This window comes from Camelus bactrianus, chromosome 8, assembly GCF_048773025.1.
Source record: "Camelus bactrianus isolate YW-2024 breed Bactrian camel chromosome 8, ASM4877302v1, whole genome shotgun sequence".
NCBI lineage: Eukaryota > Metazoa > Chordata > Mammalia > Artiodactyla > Camelidae > Camelus > Camelus bactrianus.
In genome coordinates this window covers 20,409,170-20,426,663 of record NC_133546.1, presented here as the reverse complement: position 1 = coordinate 20,426,663, position 17,494 = coordinate 20,409,170, and the positions used below count along the sequence as shown (strand labels likewise).

Here is a 17,494-nt window from a genome sequence, read left to right as displayed (position 1 = left end):
AACAAATTCTTAGTTTGAGGACAAAATACAGAGATTTTTACGAATGTAGTGACCAATGACAGATACTGGTAGCCTCTTGAAATACTTTAGCTATGATTCATGTAATTGTATAGAAATATTGGTACTTAAATTTATGAACATTAACGTATAATAGCACATTAAGTACACTACTCCCATCTTTTAGATGTATGTATATTTGTTTCTGTTACTGTGATGGCTAATTTTACGTGTCCACTTGGCTGGGACAAAGTGTTTAAATATTTGGTCAAACTTTATCCTAGATGTCTCTGCAAACGTGTTTTGGGGATGAGATCAACATTTAGGGGGGTGGGAGTATAGCTTAGTGGTAATCCTGGGTTCAATCCCCAGTACCTCCATTAAAACCTAACAACAACAAACAAAACAAACAAACAAAATTTAAATCAGTGGACTCTCGGTAAAGCATATTACTCTCCATAATGTAGGTGGGCCTCATCCAAACAGTTGAAGTCCTTAATAAAACAAAGACAGACCTCCTCCAAGAAAGAATTCTGCCAGTAGATTGCCTTTGGACTTGACTGCAACTCTTTTCTGAGTCTCCAGCCTGCTGGCCTACCCTGCAGATTTTAGACTTGCACATTATAGTCATATAAGCCAATTTCTTAAATTTCTTTATATACATATGCACATCTTGTTGTTTCCATTTCTTTGGAGAACCTCAACAAATCTAGTTATTTAAATTTTTTTGCCCTTATGTTTCCTGGTTTCTCTGAGCTTTACAATTCTATGAGTGGAACAACTACATGTATGAGTTTGGCAGTAGATCCTTCCCCAGTCAAGCTTTCAGATAAGACCATAGCTTTAGCCAACACTTTCAGTGCAGTCTTGTAACTCATCAGCTATGTTCAGATCCCCGAACCCGAGACCAACGAAATAATAACTGTTTTTGCTTTAATGATATTTTGTAAGTAGAACTTAAGTTCCCTTGAGACAGTCTCATGTAATAGAGACAGATTTGAATTGTAAGACTTGGGTCCAAGCCTCTGGTCACTTGAATCTGTAGACCTGGGCCCAAGCCACTGGTCACTTCTAGCTAGTTTGTGCAGATCTCACATCTCTGGGTCTCATTTCCCTATGTGTCAAATGAAAGGACTGGCCACTGGAACTTCAGTTTCCTGTAAGTGCTACAATTCAATGTCTCCATTAATCACACTTTACTCATCAAAATAAATACTGATAAGTCACATAAAGAACACACCCTGGATTTTCAGGACTCTGGATCTGGTGGCAGTGTTCCAACTTCCTTTGTGCCTGTAGCTATCTATGCTCAAGTCTTGCTCTACCTCTTTTCTTTCCACCCCAACAGTTCTCTATCACTTGCCAATCAATGTTATATGCATTTTTTGGCACTTCCGTGTGTGGCCTGTGCATGGATGCGTGTGTGTGCATGCTCACAGCTCAAGCTGGGCGGCTCTGGCTCTGGATGTGTACACAGCACCGGCATTTGAAGGTGTGCCTCCAGCATTTTCATGGATTAACTCTGGCGGTACCCAAGGAGAAGGGAACTTTTTGAGTATGAGTCCATTTTTCCTCTTCTCATCTCCAAGGAGATGTGACCAGATCCCTTTGCTAGGCAGCTACTTTATAGGATTACTGGAGTCTAGGCTGGTGGACTTTCCCCATTGAGTATCTGGATTTGCATCTGCAAACCAATCCCGCAGCATTTCACGTCATGTGTGTTCATGAAAATGTTATGTGGACATCTTCCCAGCTCCCTGTTAGATCTTTTAGGCTGTTTCCACTTCTTACCACAGCACGAACGCTTCTTTCCGGAAGGGATCTGAAAAATCCAAATCAAGGGCAATGGCTAACCTTTAGAGTGTTACCACTATCTGGGGTATTTAGATGCATTTCAACAGAAGACAAAACACCAAGCCAAAAGTATGGAACTACAGGCATCAACACATGAGTGGGAGAAGGCAGTGGGTGTATTTCTGTGGTGGGCTCTGTGCTGGGCGTAGGAATACTGCGACCGCTGCCTGGTCAGCTTCCTCTTAAGGCTGGTCTCCAGCCCTGTTTGCAGAAGGGCGTGTTGAGGGACTCTCACTCCTTCGATCCCACAGGAGATGTGGTGATGGTATCGGGCGGCTCAGTGTGCTCTGAAGACAGACGGACTCTCCCTTCGCTCTGATTATTAGAAAGGAAGGGAAAGAACGAAAGAAAGGAGAGGGAGAGAGGGAGATATGAAAGAAAAGGAAAGAGAAGACAAGAAAAGAAAGGGACAGAAAAGTAAAAGAAAAGCAAGGTAGTGGCCCGGGAACTTGGCGGAGGGGTCTGGGGCGCTTACTCAGGTGGGCTGGCAGCTATGGGAAGAGGTGTCCGCATGACCGCCCGGTTTCCGAGCCACTCATTTCTCGCGAGGAGGGTCTCGCGGGTCCAGGGCACTGGGCTCCCGGGTGATCTCCGGGTCTGCCCCGCCCCTCCCCCGCCTGGCCGGCGAGCGGGGCCGGGCGCCAATCTCCCACCGACTCCGGGCCCCGCAACTTGCCCCGAGCTGCCGGTCCGGGGCGCGCCTCTCCGCCCCGCACCGCACCGGGACTTCTCCCTCCTGCCCCGGGGCCGGCAGTCCTGGGTGGGGCGGCTGTGCCTGCGGGACGGCCCCCGCCGCCGAGCGCCGAGCCAGGGGCCGTCCCTGGGTTGCGCGGGGCCCGGCCAGACGCCGGGGCAGCGGCACCTGAGCCCCCAGCTCCGGCCGAGCTTCGGCGCCGGAAGCGCGGGCGGAGTGGACCGGCCCCGGGAGCAGCCCGAGCCCGCGTAGGGGTGGAGGGAGCCGAGAACCACAAAGAAGGGACCACGTGCCGCCGCGCGCCGGCGGGGGCGAGGACCTGCGGAATCGGAGCCCTCCGTCCCCCCACCAGCCACCCAGCCCCCTGGGAGTACCCGGTGACCCCAGGCACGCAGCGCCAGCTCAGAGGCAGAGCCAACCGCTTCAACTATCTCGCCCTAACTTTTCTCCAACTTCTCTGAAAGGAGGAACCTGCCGCCCCGCCCGCCCCCTGGCCTCCGGGACCCGCACTTGAACTCCGCAGCGCCGGCCTTCCACCTTGCGCCGCCCCGAGCCCGGGCGGGGAGCCGCCGCCGGGAAACCCCATGAACACTCCACAAAGAGCGTGAAGGAAGGTCTGGCCGCCGCGCTCGGCCCGGGCGCCAGGGGGGCTCCGTTGGGGAACTCGGAGCAGCAGAGCCGGGGAAGGTGCTGGAGAATGATCGTGCGGCCCCTGGGGACGTCAGCGCCGTAATGCCGACATGTAAGTCTCCCCCTTCAGCTCAGAATTCCTTCACACCTTTACCTGCGCCCCCTCCCCCGCCCCACCCCCCTCCACGAACTGATTTTGTAAGGACTTCAGCTGCGTTGACAGAATAAACCGGTTTGTCTTCACTTCGCCCCCCTCGAGGCACCGAGGAGTGAACTGGTGGTGCCAGGCGGAACTGTGACATGTGTGTGCGGCTGACTTTTTTTTCCAGCCAGAGGTACATCTCACATTTGGGCGGCGTAAAGCATAATAAAAAAGGGCAGGGCTTCAAGAATGGGGAAAAACGTATTTTCGATTCAGATTAAACAAGGAGTCACAGGCGCGGCTGCTCCATCCAGGGGCCTGGCCCTGCCAAGAAGGCGCTCTCCTGGATCAGCACCTGGGGGCTTGGAAGGTACTAGTATGCCGAGAAGATGTTGACTTTACACATTGTCACCCTTGACTGTAGAAGTTATTCTTGGATCTTTGGGTTACTTGATTTTTTTTTTTAAGCGCGCAGAAAAGGTTCTCGGTGTACTTTGTTGATTAAAAAGTAACTAAGGAAGATGTCACTTTACGTGATAGGGACTTGTATAGACGTAGAAGCAGCGGGTATAGGGCAGTGAAACGGTGAGAGAAACCTAGTAAGTTTTGCTTCTATGGAACTGCCATCTAAGTGACGAGGTGCCTCAGGGCGACCCCGCAGAAGGGCCGCAGAGCACCGTCTAGCCTTCCAGAATGGAAAAAGGAAGATTGTTCTCAAAGGGGCCAAGCTTATTTTTGTGGCCAACTCATAAGTTACTTTTTCTTGTAATATGTAATTTCCCTCTGAGGTTTTGTTTAATCTTGGGCAGACACCCTGCCAGACATTTTACTCCATTCCACTAACAAATGTACAAGAGTTTCTAGAAATTAAAATTCACCTTCCCTCCCCCAACTTCTGGATCCTTATTGATTTCCACTGAAATTTCGTCTTTCAGTTTAATACCTGGGAGAAGATACGCCCCCCAAGTCCGGTCTTGCCTTTCCTTGCACCCTCTGCTTCCCTCCCTCCAGCACACGTTTTGGAAATAGGTAAAAGGGTAGTGCCCAGAAGCCTCGCACTTTGCAGCTCTGTTACTGGTAGTGAGCAGTATAATTAGAGAGGAACCACTTATTTTTATTAAACTGCATGTGAAGTAATTCCACACCTGTGAGTTTTAAAGTTTCATTGACGCCAGTGGAATCAGCAAGGTATAGCCAGAAAGAATTTATTTTGGGATATAGCCAACAGTCTCATATAAGACGTGTTCTCATATACAGGCAACACGTATTGAATGAATGTGGGTTTGTTTTAAACTTCACTTTTTCCTGAAAATAGAGTAGGGTTTTTAGCGGCAGGTATTTGTCTAGCTTCTTTTCAGCTTTCCTAGGTAATTAGATCTTATGGGGTGAAAAAAACAAAAACTATGTAATGCATAAAAGAAATATGAATACCAGGTTTTAAAATAAAAGATGTGAAAGTGATCAACAAGTAATGTAAAAATTTCCTGATAATGAAATTAAGTTATATAGACCATTTGAATTTTATATGATTAAAAAATTTTTATGTCATTATAGAGTAAAAGCATGAATATTCAATCACATAAAATATAGTTTGGTACCCTGATAGAAGTTTCTATATAGAGCTATTTTGACCAAAAGTTTTTCCATTTTTTACCAGATTATAACTTTCTTTTTTCTATTTTGCTTTTTATAATTCACATGGAATAGTTTAAGATGATCTGATTCTTTTCTGATATTAATACATTAGAATATATGGAAATAATACCAACTTTTCCAAGGTAAATATTCCTACTATCTTGTTGTAAAATGTTAAAATAGGAAATATAACCATATTGTCTTTTAAATTTAAATTTTAATAGATTCAATACATAAACTATTTAAATATATTTTTTGCTTATTCTTTGTAGATAAAGAATATATATTGTTACACTCAAGTTCTGGAGTTACATTTATAAACATATTTTGGAGTTGTAGTGACTGCATATTTTTCATACCCTAGGAAATTTAATAGATTTAGTAAGACTTGCTTTAATCGGTCTCAGGCTGCATGAAGCTACTGTTCCATTTATGGCTTATATAAATTACATGACATTGTGCTTTTCCAGTGTGAATGGTGAATGAGGCTATTGTCTCTTGGCTTATGGGAAATATTAGAAGCTTGTAGTTTTACTGTCCAACTGGATATGTCACTCTGATTTCTGGAAATAATGATCTGAAAGAGAATCAGTTTATATATTAAAAATAAACTGACACTGCTTCCTTAAATCTGACCATTTTTCTAACTGCCCATATCTTACAGAGTTTACATTTCTGATGGGATGATCAAAAGTTTCTTGAGACTATTTAGACTTTAGACTAAATAGAAAAAGACTTTGCTCAATGTATGTGGCAGGCTTGGGCAAAAACTGCATCTTTCCATTTCATTTCTGATTGGATGACATTATTACATTATCTACATTGAACAGCATTAAGAAGCACACTGAGTGACCGGGGCAGTAACATTTAAAGGACGTTTCAGTCGTAACTAAAAATGCCAGTAAAACTATAGTGTGCTACCTGAGTGTCATCTTACTTTCCTTTATGAGTATTACTCAGGATAGAATTATTTGGAATACCTTAAGGAAAATTTCAAAATTATGGTATTGAAAATATTCATAGCAAATATGACCAAGGCTTAAGAAATTTGTATAGAATTGGTTTAAAAAAATCACAAGTCACTTCAAAAATATTTATAATGGAAAATTATACAAATGACTTGAACATGCCAATCCAAATAAAGGAAATCCAAATGAGACACTATTTCTTTTATCAGACTGGCAATGATTAAAGCAATAATACTCAGTAGTGATGAGTGTCATAAGATAAACACTGATACCCTTCAGTGTAAATATGTATGTGTGTATTTAACTTTATTTAAAATAATTTTAAACCTACAAAAAGTTGCAAGAATAATACAAAGAACAGCTGTATACTCTTTACACAGAATCACTTATTGTAAATATTTACCTCATTTGTTTTATCACTTTCCTTCTCTCTACTCCCTTCCATCATCTCTACACACACACACACACACACACACACACACACACACACACACTTCTTTTTCTGAACCATCTGAAGGTAAGATACATACATCAGGGCTTTTTTAATTGAAATAATACAGCAACATCCCACCTACCCTTTACCCAGTTTCTCCCACTGGTGACATTTTGCGAAACTGTAGTACAAGATCACAGCCAGACAGTGATACAATACACTTCTCTTTTTCAGATTTTCCCAGTGTTACATGTACTTGTCTGTGTATATGTGTGTGTGTGTATTTCTCAAGGTTGCTTTTTAATTTCATTTATGGTACAAGCCAGTTAAGCACATAATAGCTCAAGTAAGGGTCAAGATTTGTGCAGATTTGAAGATTAAAACTTTCCGCCCTGCCTTTTTGAAGTGGAGGTGAACCCAATTTAATAAAAGAACTTAAACTGAGTAGTAGAAGAGCGCTTTCTCTTTTTAGTCATTCCTTAGGTTCAGGAATATGATCTTTATCTAGAAGACGAAACACAGTTATAAGCAGGCTTGAATGAACCAAATTACCCTTCTTTTTACTCTAAAAGAATTAAGGTATTCTCCATGCCACTTCTCATGCCCCTTTATGAAAAAATTTGCCATAGAAATACAGTTGGCATATGGAGAATGAAGTTAACTCTAATTATTGCTGGTATTAATAGAATTAGTACCATGTTAATGTCTCTACCAATTTCAAAATTTCTTCACTAATTTAATTCTGACTTTTAATAGAGTTAGTAGGAGTAAAGAGATGGAAGATGGCAGGTTTTTTAGATGATTTCAGTGATGCATTTGGATTAAATCACGTCTACAAGGGGTCATATCCACATTTAAAACAATTCCTATAAAAGGGTTAAGTTCTAAAGGTTTCTGACACAGAATTCAAGTATATGGTATCATCTAGCCTGTATACATTGAAAAGGAGAGTGGGTTTGCAATAGAGGTAGCTTGGATGAATGAGTTGGAAGCCAGGTGACACAGGGGTCTTTTGGCTCTGCCACCACTGATTATGTGATCTTGGGCCAGGGGTTTAGCATCATAGTTTTTTTCATCTGTGAAATGACAGGTTTTTTGGCATAACTTTTAAATTCTTTTCAGGTTATAGATGTCTACGACTCTCGTTTACTTAAAAATATCCTTGTTCTCTTCAAAAGAACTTTGAGGCCACAACCCAAGTGACACAAAATTGTACTATGTTTTTCATAGTTCCTATTGAGAACCTTAGTAACCATGTTCAGGATTTTCCATTCTTGTGAGAAAGTTGTTTAAAATCCCAGGGATGTGTCTTTGCTAAGTGATCCCCTGAGAAGGACACACAGTACTTTCCTTCCTCTGTTCTATTCTTAATTTATTTGTTTCTGCTCTTCAGTAAACAGTGAAGTGGATGAAAGTTGGTGTGTCATATGGTTTATGTTGGTTACAAGTGCTTGCCCTGTCCTGGGTTCCTTTTCTGTACAGTATGATGGAGTCCTGAGCACTGGAATGTGTTAAGCCCTTGGTTGTCATTTGCAGCTTTTGTCAAACAGCTTCAGGGGTGAATATGGAATCCCTCAATATCAGAACCTTTTATAGCAAAAGAAAGCTGCATGAGCACATGAAATAAACAGTATCGAGTGTTGCCGAACTAAAGAACGTAATTCCCTGAGTATTGTTTGGAGAGTGGGTGGACTTAAGAGGGGGTTACTAGTCACATATTGGTAAAGGAGGATTGTCGTGTGCCACAGAGATTAAGAAGCTAAGCGTTCTCCTGGGCGGGTACTTCCTTCAGTTAAAATCTGTAAGGCTGGTGGCCAAGTTTCGTTGTTCTGCCCCTTTATTTCTCTGGGCCTCAGTTCCCTCCGCTGTGAAATGAGGAGCTTAGGCTTCATCTTTGGTCCTTCCAGCTCTACACTTCTTTGAATATATAATTGTGCCATTGTTTCAGAAGCACACTCATCCTACCCTCGCATGAATGGAAAACACCTCATCCATCCAGCATCAATGGGAAAAGGACCCATTCTTCCAAATGAGTGAACTTTCCATGTGACAAAAGTTTACGGGCTACCCTTTTAAAAGCCCTCACTGAGTTCCATGCAGTGTTAACATCTAGTTCTTTTGGGTGGATGATATTCTGTGTGCAGTAGAGAAAACAGTCTCAGAGTTTAAGTACTTCCCCCTCAAACCACACAGTAAATAGAGGCACCAGGATGTAACTGCGTTGTTCCAGAGTTCACGTCCATTATCATAGCTCACAATAACGTCTTCCTTCTCATAAGCAGTAACACTGCTTTTAATTTCAGATATTTTGGATAGATGTATTTGATAACATACCTTCCATACAAAAAATACTCTTCAGATCTTAACCTTTTTCTTGTGTAGAATTTCCATGAGGAGCTGCTTGATGTTGGAACTTCTAGTCTGGTGAATATAAAACATGGCATGAGTATCAGAGACTTGTCGACATTTCTGTATTCACGGCCATATCATTTCTGGTCTGAGGTGATCCCAGAAGGAGCCACAGAGTCAATAGATTGGTGCTGGTTTATAACATTGATCATATTGTCCATTCCTGTTTAAGTCCTTTCTTTTGATTTCACTGTTGACAGAGTAACCACACTTGTATTAGAATGCTCAGGAGGATAGTAACAATAATAATAGCTAATATTTACTGGGCACATTTCTTAGAAGACATAATTGGGTTTAATCATCCAGCAACTCTGTGGACTAGATTCTGTTGCTGTTCCTATTTTACAGGTGAAAACTAGGAGGCACAAGGTGGTCGAGTAAACTTCCCAGGGTTGCACAGTTTATAAGCGGCGGACCCAGGGCTGTCTGACTCTAGGGCGTGGTCTCTTTGCTGCTTAAGTGGTCTCTGACAGTCAAGACAGAGTGAGAATGCGGGCTTGAGGCCAGTGCGGGAATCTGTTTGATGTCTGTTTTTGCTTATTCAAGTATTTCTCTGACCATTTTCTGGTTTCTGTTTAGTATTTCACATTTCACTCCAGATGAGCAACCTTCAGGTAGAGAAGGTACTGCTGTGACCCTCAAGCGTCTTATTAGTTCCTCCTCTTTTTAGAAATATAATGACTCCCAATTACCACTTACAACCAAAGTAACTCCCTTTGGGGATTTTAAGATCTGGAAATTCCTTACTGCTACTTAACTGTCTCCCTGTCTCATGACTCTTTGCTCACCAGTCTGTTTATGGTCCCTTTGGGTGACTGACTTTTACACCGGCTGCTGCCTTCCCTGGCTTGCCTCTTTTGATAGGGCTGAGTCAATGAGAGGTATCAGACCACTGTCTTAAGCCAAGATAATACGGATGTTCCCGTCCAAATCACTAAGTATAATTTTCAGTTGAAAGATGAGACCATTGTACAGAGAAGTGTTTAAGAGTTTTCAGAGCACCACCCCTCCATCTAATGTCGTTTATTAGTTTCTATATTACTTGGTGTTTACGAGCCATTTAAAAACTTTGATAGCTATTGTTATATACAAAGAAATTAATCTTTTTAGAATGTTAGTGCTTTAGTACTTAATTTTAGGGAAAAGAAGAAAATCTGGGCACTTTAATTTTATTTTAAATATTTCCATTTGTAAAGCAGGAGATGTTATACAATGAAAATATTTCCCTAAATTTATGGGGAATAGAAGAAGTTGACAAAAAACATCCTCTTGCCTCACATAGGCATGTGACTGTTGATGCTGAAGGTTGAAGCTGAAATTGGTTTATTTTTCAGTAAATGATTTTTCTTGAGTAATCCGAATACTTCCCCATCTTCATGTAGAAATCATCTATTATATATTCTCTGATGAGGAAAGTGCCACCAAGTGGCAAATGAAATGCATGGACTTTTTTTCTTTTGCCCAATTAGCTTAAAGGAGATGGTTACTTTATCATTTTTAAAGTCCCTCTTTTTATTTGGAAGCGAGACTGGAAAAGACTCATTTTTCCCCATCCCTGTTGGAAACCTGCAATTTACATTGTCCTAAGGCTTCACTGAGTGTCAAGTGTCCTGATTGTTGCTTTCTTCCAAGACAGGATGTTTCACTCAAGTCGAATGTGGAGCAGTCATTGGAAATGGAAGCCAAGTTCTTTTTTGTTCTTATTTGCTTTATGTATTGTGTATGTCCCTCCCTCAGGTAAGTAAGACTCTTTGTTTCAAACCTCAAATTTAGTAGTGATTACATTGCCTTCATTGTAAGAGTGCCTCTATGTTGTTATTTTTTTTTTTTCTTTTTCTGTCCTTACAGGCTTTTTCTATCTACGGCCTCTAGTTCCTCTTGAATTATCTGTGAATTCTATTACTTTGATCATTGTTTTACTTTCTAATGAGTGTATTTCTTTAATCTTTGCTGCATTTCTTTTAGTTTTATTTATTTATCTAGCCCCGGTTGAATGATGAGATAGCAACATATCTGACATTAAAAATGTGCTAGCTGTTTCTTCCACGACTGAATAAATACACAGCACTACATTTTCTCTCTTTTCAAGTTTTCGTTTAGTGATTTATGGAAAGTATAGACTGCTGTTTTTTATTTATCCTGATTTTGTTGCCATGTATGAGACAGAAATTTGAAATTAAGTTTTTAAACCATGAAGTTTATTTATTTGACTTAAAATGATACGAAAATGTGACTTTAAATTATAGTATTTTGGGAATTAAAATATTTAATTTTTTAAATTAGTACAGTTTTTATCCCAACTTTGAAACAAGTTCTTTTTAGCTGTTATTGGAAGCCAAATTCTCTGTAAACAAATGATTATATGAATGAGCCAATCAGAACCTGAGGAATGTGAATGATGTTTAAGTCATCTGGTTTTGTTACTGAGCAAACTGCATTTCTCGTAAGTCCATTTTGTTTTACTCATTTTTTATATTGCTGTATTTATTCAGTTTGTTATATTTTCCTTTAGAATTAAGTCATTACTTACTAAGCCTTATATACTGATTATTTGAGATTTAATCAAGATTTTATACATTCCATATTTATAACATATCTGTACATTATTATAATAATACATTTAACAAATCATGGGAATAGATTATTTGCTAAAATTGCTTATTCATGGATCAAGACATTCAACTTTCATTTAATATATAAATACTTTTTTCCAAGCCAGCAAGCATTTTAAGAGTTTCATCTACTTACTTGGAAAATCCCTGGTACTTGTTTAATGGCTTCAAAACAAAACTGATCTTTGAGTGATTTTGTGTGTGTCTCTGTGTGTGTATCTGTTTCCATTTCATTATAAAGTCACTCTTCCTGTTACTTTCATTGCCACACAGAGGAAGCAAATTTGTAAAGGGATCAGAAGATGAAGTACAAGTTGGATTTTTATCATGTACGGTGTTGACCTATTTCTTAACTTTCAAAAGTGATCCTCCAAGAGCCAATTACATGATGTCAGATAAATTATGAGATGAAAATTAGTTGAGGTCTGTTTACTTTCATTTCTGTGGGGTCATAGCATTTGTAAATTTTCAAGGCTTCTTTAGACCTTAAATTGGGACTTTTTATTTTAGGTGTCAACATTTTAATTGATATATGCTCATTCATTGTTTTAATCATTTGAATAAATGAAGTGAAACACAGGTTTTTAGACTAATTAAATGGAGTCAACTGGTCTGCAACTGGGTGAGGCAATAAAAGCACCTGGGATGGAAAATTTAGGGAGGTGCTCCTTCTCACAGACATGGGAATAAAAGTCCTTAAATGTGTTTTTAAGTTACTGTCTGGCATAACAAATCTTTTTTAAAAACTTCTTTTATTACCCAGCATGGTGTGTGCATCACCTAAGGCTTTGTAACAGATAGTTACGTGTGTTTACTGATCAAGCCAGAGTGTTTTGTATTTGTGTATCTTAAACATGACTCACTTAAAATGTCACCACCTCCCACATGAATATCTCACGAAAATATGTTAGGGGCTATTATTGGCATTTTAATATAAAGTTTTTGCCTGATGAGTAACTCAGTATAGTGTTTGTTAAAATAATGCCTATTGAAACTTTAGATATATCTAATTTTCAGTTCTCTCTTTAAATCATAGCATGATACCACTGTATTTTTGAAGAACATTTGGTGCTTGACTGTGATTTATATCTCTGTATAGGCACTTTTTGACTTTTTTTCACTTCTCTAGATAACCCCAGGGGATCTTACAAAATGCAATGGCTCTAAATGGCATCTTGGTTAACTTTTTTTGTTTGTTTTTGGGGGTTTTTTTTAGGGGGGGAGAGGTAATTAGGTTTATTTATTTTTGGTAGAGGTACTGGGGACTGAACCCAGGACCTCATGCATGCTAGACAGGCGCTCTGACACTGAGCTGTACCTCCCCTCTTCTAAATGACATCTTGATGCCAGTGTCTCCTGAATCCTTCTCTTTGGCCCTGGCCCTTTCCTGGACCCTGGAGTCACCTCTTGGGTTGCTTATCCTCATTTGTACTTGGCTATAGAATAGTCCTCAGACTGCACATGTGTGAACAAGACTCTTGATTCCTGCTTCCTATCCCCAAATCTGCTTCTCTCTCAAGCATTACAGTCCATCCTGCTACTCTCTCCTACAATGACTGTTTTTTAGACACATTGTCCTTTCTATTCCTCGACCATGCTTTCTTAGTACCCTCTTCTCCCAAGTGTACATGTGCTTGGTTCTTTTTTGATATTCAGGTCTTAATTATTAACATCTCAGATAAGCCTGCCTGTCCTTCAGTTCAAAGGAACCCCATTGTCACTCTTAGTTTACCCTTTAGTGATCATCTGTATTGATTTTGGTTGCTCTCTTGGCTGTTAATGTTTTGCTAATTTGACTGCAATAGCTAGGTTGGAGGGTTGGCAACATCTCTTGGGTATTAAGATTCACGCTTAGTTCAGATGAGTAAAAATTATTATCCTGTAGTTTAATTCTGATAATATCCACAATTTGACTCATAAAACAGAACTGCAATGTTTAGGTCACCTAGCTAAGTTAGCATTTGTAGTTTCACAGTTGTTCACAAGGCAAATAATATACAAGGTTTGTGCCCTTCAGGATTTGGAAAGTCGTATAGGAAAAGAACAAATACCTTGTCTCTTGACAGATGATGGCTATAACTTTTAATAAGAACTACAGCAAAATAACAGTTGAATTTAAACTGGTCACAGAGAAGTGCAAATTAAAAAACGTGATTTTTTTTTTTTACCCACTAGCTCGACAGTATTTAGAAAGGTTGATAACATCCAGTATTATTGAAGTTTTTAGGTAAAAGACACAGTAACACAATTGGCTCTGTCTTTTGGGAAATTAATTGGGCAACATTTTTTAAAAAGTAAGAATGTGATTTCTTTGACATTTCTCTCTCACATGTAGGCATCATATCCCATAGAAATAAAAACCACAATAAATATAGAGAGAAATATGTACCCATTTGTTAATTATAATGTTGTTACAGAAAACAATTGGTAAAGACTCTGATTGTTCATCAACTGGGGAATTGTTATATAAATTACTTCATATTCATACCATGAAGTACTATGCAGCCATTCAAAACTATATAGTCAGCCTGAGTATGTTGTCTTGGAAAGATGTCCATAATAATGTTAAGTTAAAAAGCAAATTATAGAACAACATAAGGTTATCTTAGATTTGTAATAGCTTGTACTACAAAACTGGGATTATTATATATACACATAATATATATGTGTTTGCATAAGACTGTATAAACGTATTAACGGAACACCAGGTTTTCAAATGAATTATCTCAGGGGCATAACATGGATTATTTCAGGGTTGGAGTGAGAAGGGGGAGGTGCGATTAAATATACAACTCTGAATTATTTGCCTTGTTACAGTGAGCATGTATTACTTTAGCAATGTGGAAAAACGAAAAATCCTGATAAAAAAAGCCACATTAAAAAAGTGGCCAGAGACACTGTTGACGTGTATGAATGTGAAGCTTTTGTGATAGTCATTTAACTGTTACTCCAGTTCTTTCTTCACTCGATAAGAATCTCTAAAACGTGTTCTAAATAAGAACCTCTTTTTATGTAGCGTGACACTCTTGACTCTCAAGATGAATGATGATATCTCAGGCAGACACAAGGTTACGGCTTCACTCAGAATGGGGAACACACAGACAAGAGCCAATGAATTCCTAAGCAACCAGGAGCCTGTTTCCACACAGATAGCCTTAGTCATGAGCACTGAGGGAGGAGCCTTCCTTCTCTCCTGCAGGTTGATGACATCAGCAGATTATTTCAAAGCTCAGTGTTATGCTGATATCTACGATACACCACCAGCTAAAAGGGGAAATGTTTCTGAAAGTACAGTCTGGCCTGAATTGTAGCTCAGAGCACAGCATGGCTCTGGAAGGCAGATGATTGGGCTAAAGGAATCTTGTACTTTGTTTGTATGTTAAGTTTCTTTTCATCATAGAATGAGCCATTATTCTGAAATATCAGTTACATTACAATCTGTATTGGAGTGTTAGACATCTTTTATACATATTTTATATTTGATCAAAAGGTTTTCAAATGCATAGAAAAATAATCCTATTATAAATGTGCTGGGTTTTTTTTAAGCCATTTTAGTATTAATGTGTCACTAGTTACTAAATACATATATCTAAAAGGTGAAAAATAAAATTCTACTTGTGCAAGCTATTCTTACCAAGTGAAGAAAGAGCCAGAATAATGCTGAAGTGATTAACAGAAAATTATCGTATATGATGATAAATGTTTGTGGAGTTTTTTTTCAGTCAGGGTCAAAGTGCTCCAAATTACTGTCTGAAGCGTTCAGCTAAAATGCCGTTTCCCATTCTACACTGCAGATTAGAAGGGCCGATGTGATTGAATAAGCAAGCCTTAGAAAGTTGTATGCAAAAGTTTCTTTGATGCATCTTCCCTATAGATAATTTCCTTCCTATACCTTTGAGGTGCTCTGAATTTGATGTAGGCAAATATGAAATCCTACATGGGGTTTATAAAGTCAGTTACATAAGTGTGGAATGGGGGTGACTCATCTTGTCACCACAGTGACTATGTCAAGTGACTAAGCAGTGCGATGGGGCCTCCAGTGAAACTGACACCACTTAGGAATTAAGTGTTAGGAAGAGGGGGATGTTAGCATAGTCCCCCCCCTTCACTGGTCATCACACTTGTCTCCAGGCCCGGTTGTCATCCTTCAGAGAGAATTTGTCAACTGAGTATGTAGACCAGGAGGATCAGGCTGGTGATGAGTCTCCGGTAATCCGAGGAGTGTTTCAGAGCATCTCTGTCTCCGCTGTGCTGTGTGAAGCCTCTGTGGGGCTGGGCTGCAGCTGTGGGCTCGTGTCCTTCGAGTCAGTCACCACAGGGTTGCTTTTGTGTCACAATTTGTTTTGTTTTTGTTTTTTTTTAAAGACTAAAAATCTTGCTGAATTAAAAAAAATTGATTTAAATGGCGCATTTACTGTGGAATAGTGAAGTCAGTAGGAATGTGATAATGGTCTTTAGATGTTTGAAGGGTGGTCATTTGATACTGATACCAGGTTCAGTCTTAGTATCTCACAGAGCAGCGTTAGGAACATTGAGTTGATGCTCAGCGAATGTTCCAAGTACCAAATGGCTCTTAGTAATCGGTTGCCAGAAGATAAAACCAGCTGTCCTTTGAATTTGTCATAACTGGAACTCAGGACATGAAGAAGGAATCTTAATATTGAAGAGAAAGTTGTACTAAAAACCTTGAAGACCTCCACAGCCTACAGTTTAATCACAGAATGTGTGTGTATGTGTGTGTGTGTGTGTGTGTGTTATAGAGCGTGGTTTTTTGATGTACACATACTTTTAATAGTTTTAGCTCAAAAGTTTCTTCTGTATGCATTTCCTTTCAATTTTAGCAGTTAATTTTTATACTTAATTAGAGATTGGGCCGGTAACTTTTCTTGGACAAGATAAATCTGGGGAACTCTAGGCTTTGGCAGGTATAAAATTTCCTGCCACTTTCAAATTAATAATTCTTTATGGAGTTTTCCTTTTATTTTTCAGCAGGTAGAATATTTGCTTATCAGCACCATTCTTCCCAAGATTGCACTATCATAGTATTTAGTAAGCAAAGAATGTGGAAAACAACAAAATTGGAAAGAACCAAAGAGAGAAAAAAAAAAACAAACTTGTTCTAGATTTAATGAGTAAATATATTTTGCAGGGTAGGGCAGCAGGGGAGGAAAGTATGGAGATTAGATGACAAAATATGTTAATCCTACAATGAGCGTGAAGTCGCAATATTATAAACAATTTTTCTCCTTCACTGAACTAAGATGATTAACCACCTGAAAAGAAAAACAAGGTCATTTACCAGCACATGGGTGGTGGCATCACCAGTCCAGATGAACTTTTTTAACCATAACCAAAAAATCCCCCTAAAATAAAAAACCCCAAAAAACCCCAAAACCCAACTCTCATGAGTAAAGTAGTCCAGTGGGAACTATTTACTACCATATTTCTATGGTTAAGACTAATAATTATCATGATTTTTTCCAAAAATCTTTAAAAGTATTTATAGCCAGTTAATCTTCTTAGATGAGAGCTCCTTTGTCAGGAAAATAGTTTGGATTTCATGTCAAAATATTTCATGTCAAAATATTTTAGTTTACAGTTTAGTTACAGTTACAGTTTAGTTTACAATTATTCCTAAACCAGCCTTGTCTTAAACTTGTGGTTTAAAAATGATCCTTTTTTTTTTTTTAGTGGCGGTACTGGGGGTTAAACCTAGGATCTTGTGCACGCTAAGCATGCACTCTACCACTGAGCTATATCCCTCACCCCCGAAATGATCCACTTTTTAAAAATCATAATTTTTTCAATCAATCAGCTGTTATGAGTCAAAAAAGATGCCTCTGTCTAATACATTCTGCTCCAAGCTTGATGCTGCTAGTTTAGGTAAAGAAAAGAGAGTAAATATTCACCCTGGAACCGAGATGATGTGTCAACCTATTTAAAAATAGAACATTTTTTTATCTCTTTAATTATAAAATTATACTAGTCACTATTATTGAACTGGGCAAAGCTCTAAGAATGCTTTGATTTTTGCAAATACACAATAGAAGGATCTTTTTAGAAGATTTTTTTACCTGGTTGAAACTTTAAAAAGTATTTTTCAAGTAATATACAGATCTT

At 39.2% G+C, this 17,494-nt stretch overlaps 1 protein-coding gene across 8 annotated transcripts in view; it reads left to right on the top strand.

Annotated features, from left to right (window-relative positions):
* Window positions 1-2,736: 2,736 nt before the first annotated feature.
* The window catches only part of ADGRG6 (adhesion G protein-coupled receptor G6), a 128,080-nt gene continuing 113,322 nt past the window's right edge, over window positions 2,737-17,494 (top strand). For 2 of the 8 annotated variants that reach the window (XM_074368255.1, XM_074368258.1), the window contains exons 1-2: window positions 3,393-3,687; window positions 10,395-10,499. In XM_074368255.1, coding sequence (XP_074224356.1) covers window positions 3,567-3,687; window positions 10,395-10,499 — 226 coding nt within the window. In that variant the 5' untranslated portion in view covers window positions 3,393-3,566. Of the gene's footprint in view, window positions 3,288-3,391; window positions 3,688-10,394; window positions 10,500-17,494 lie in introns of those variants that run through there. The other 6 variants (XM_010965650.3, XM_010965651.3, XM_074368257.1 and 3 more) reach the window with 6 other exon arrangements.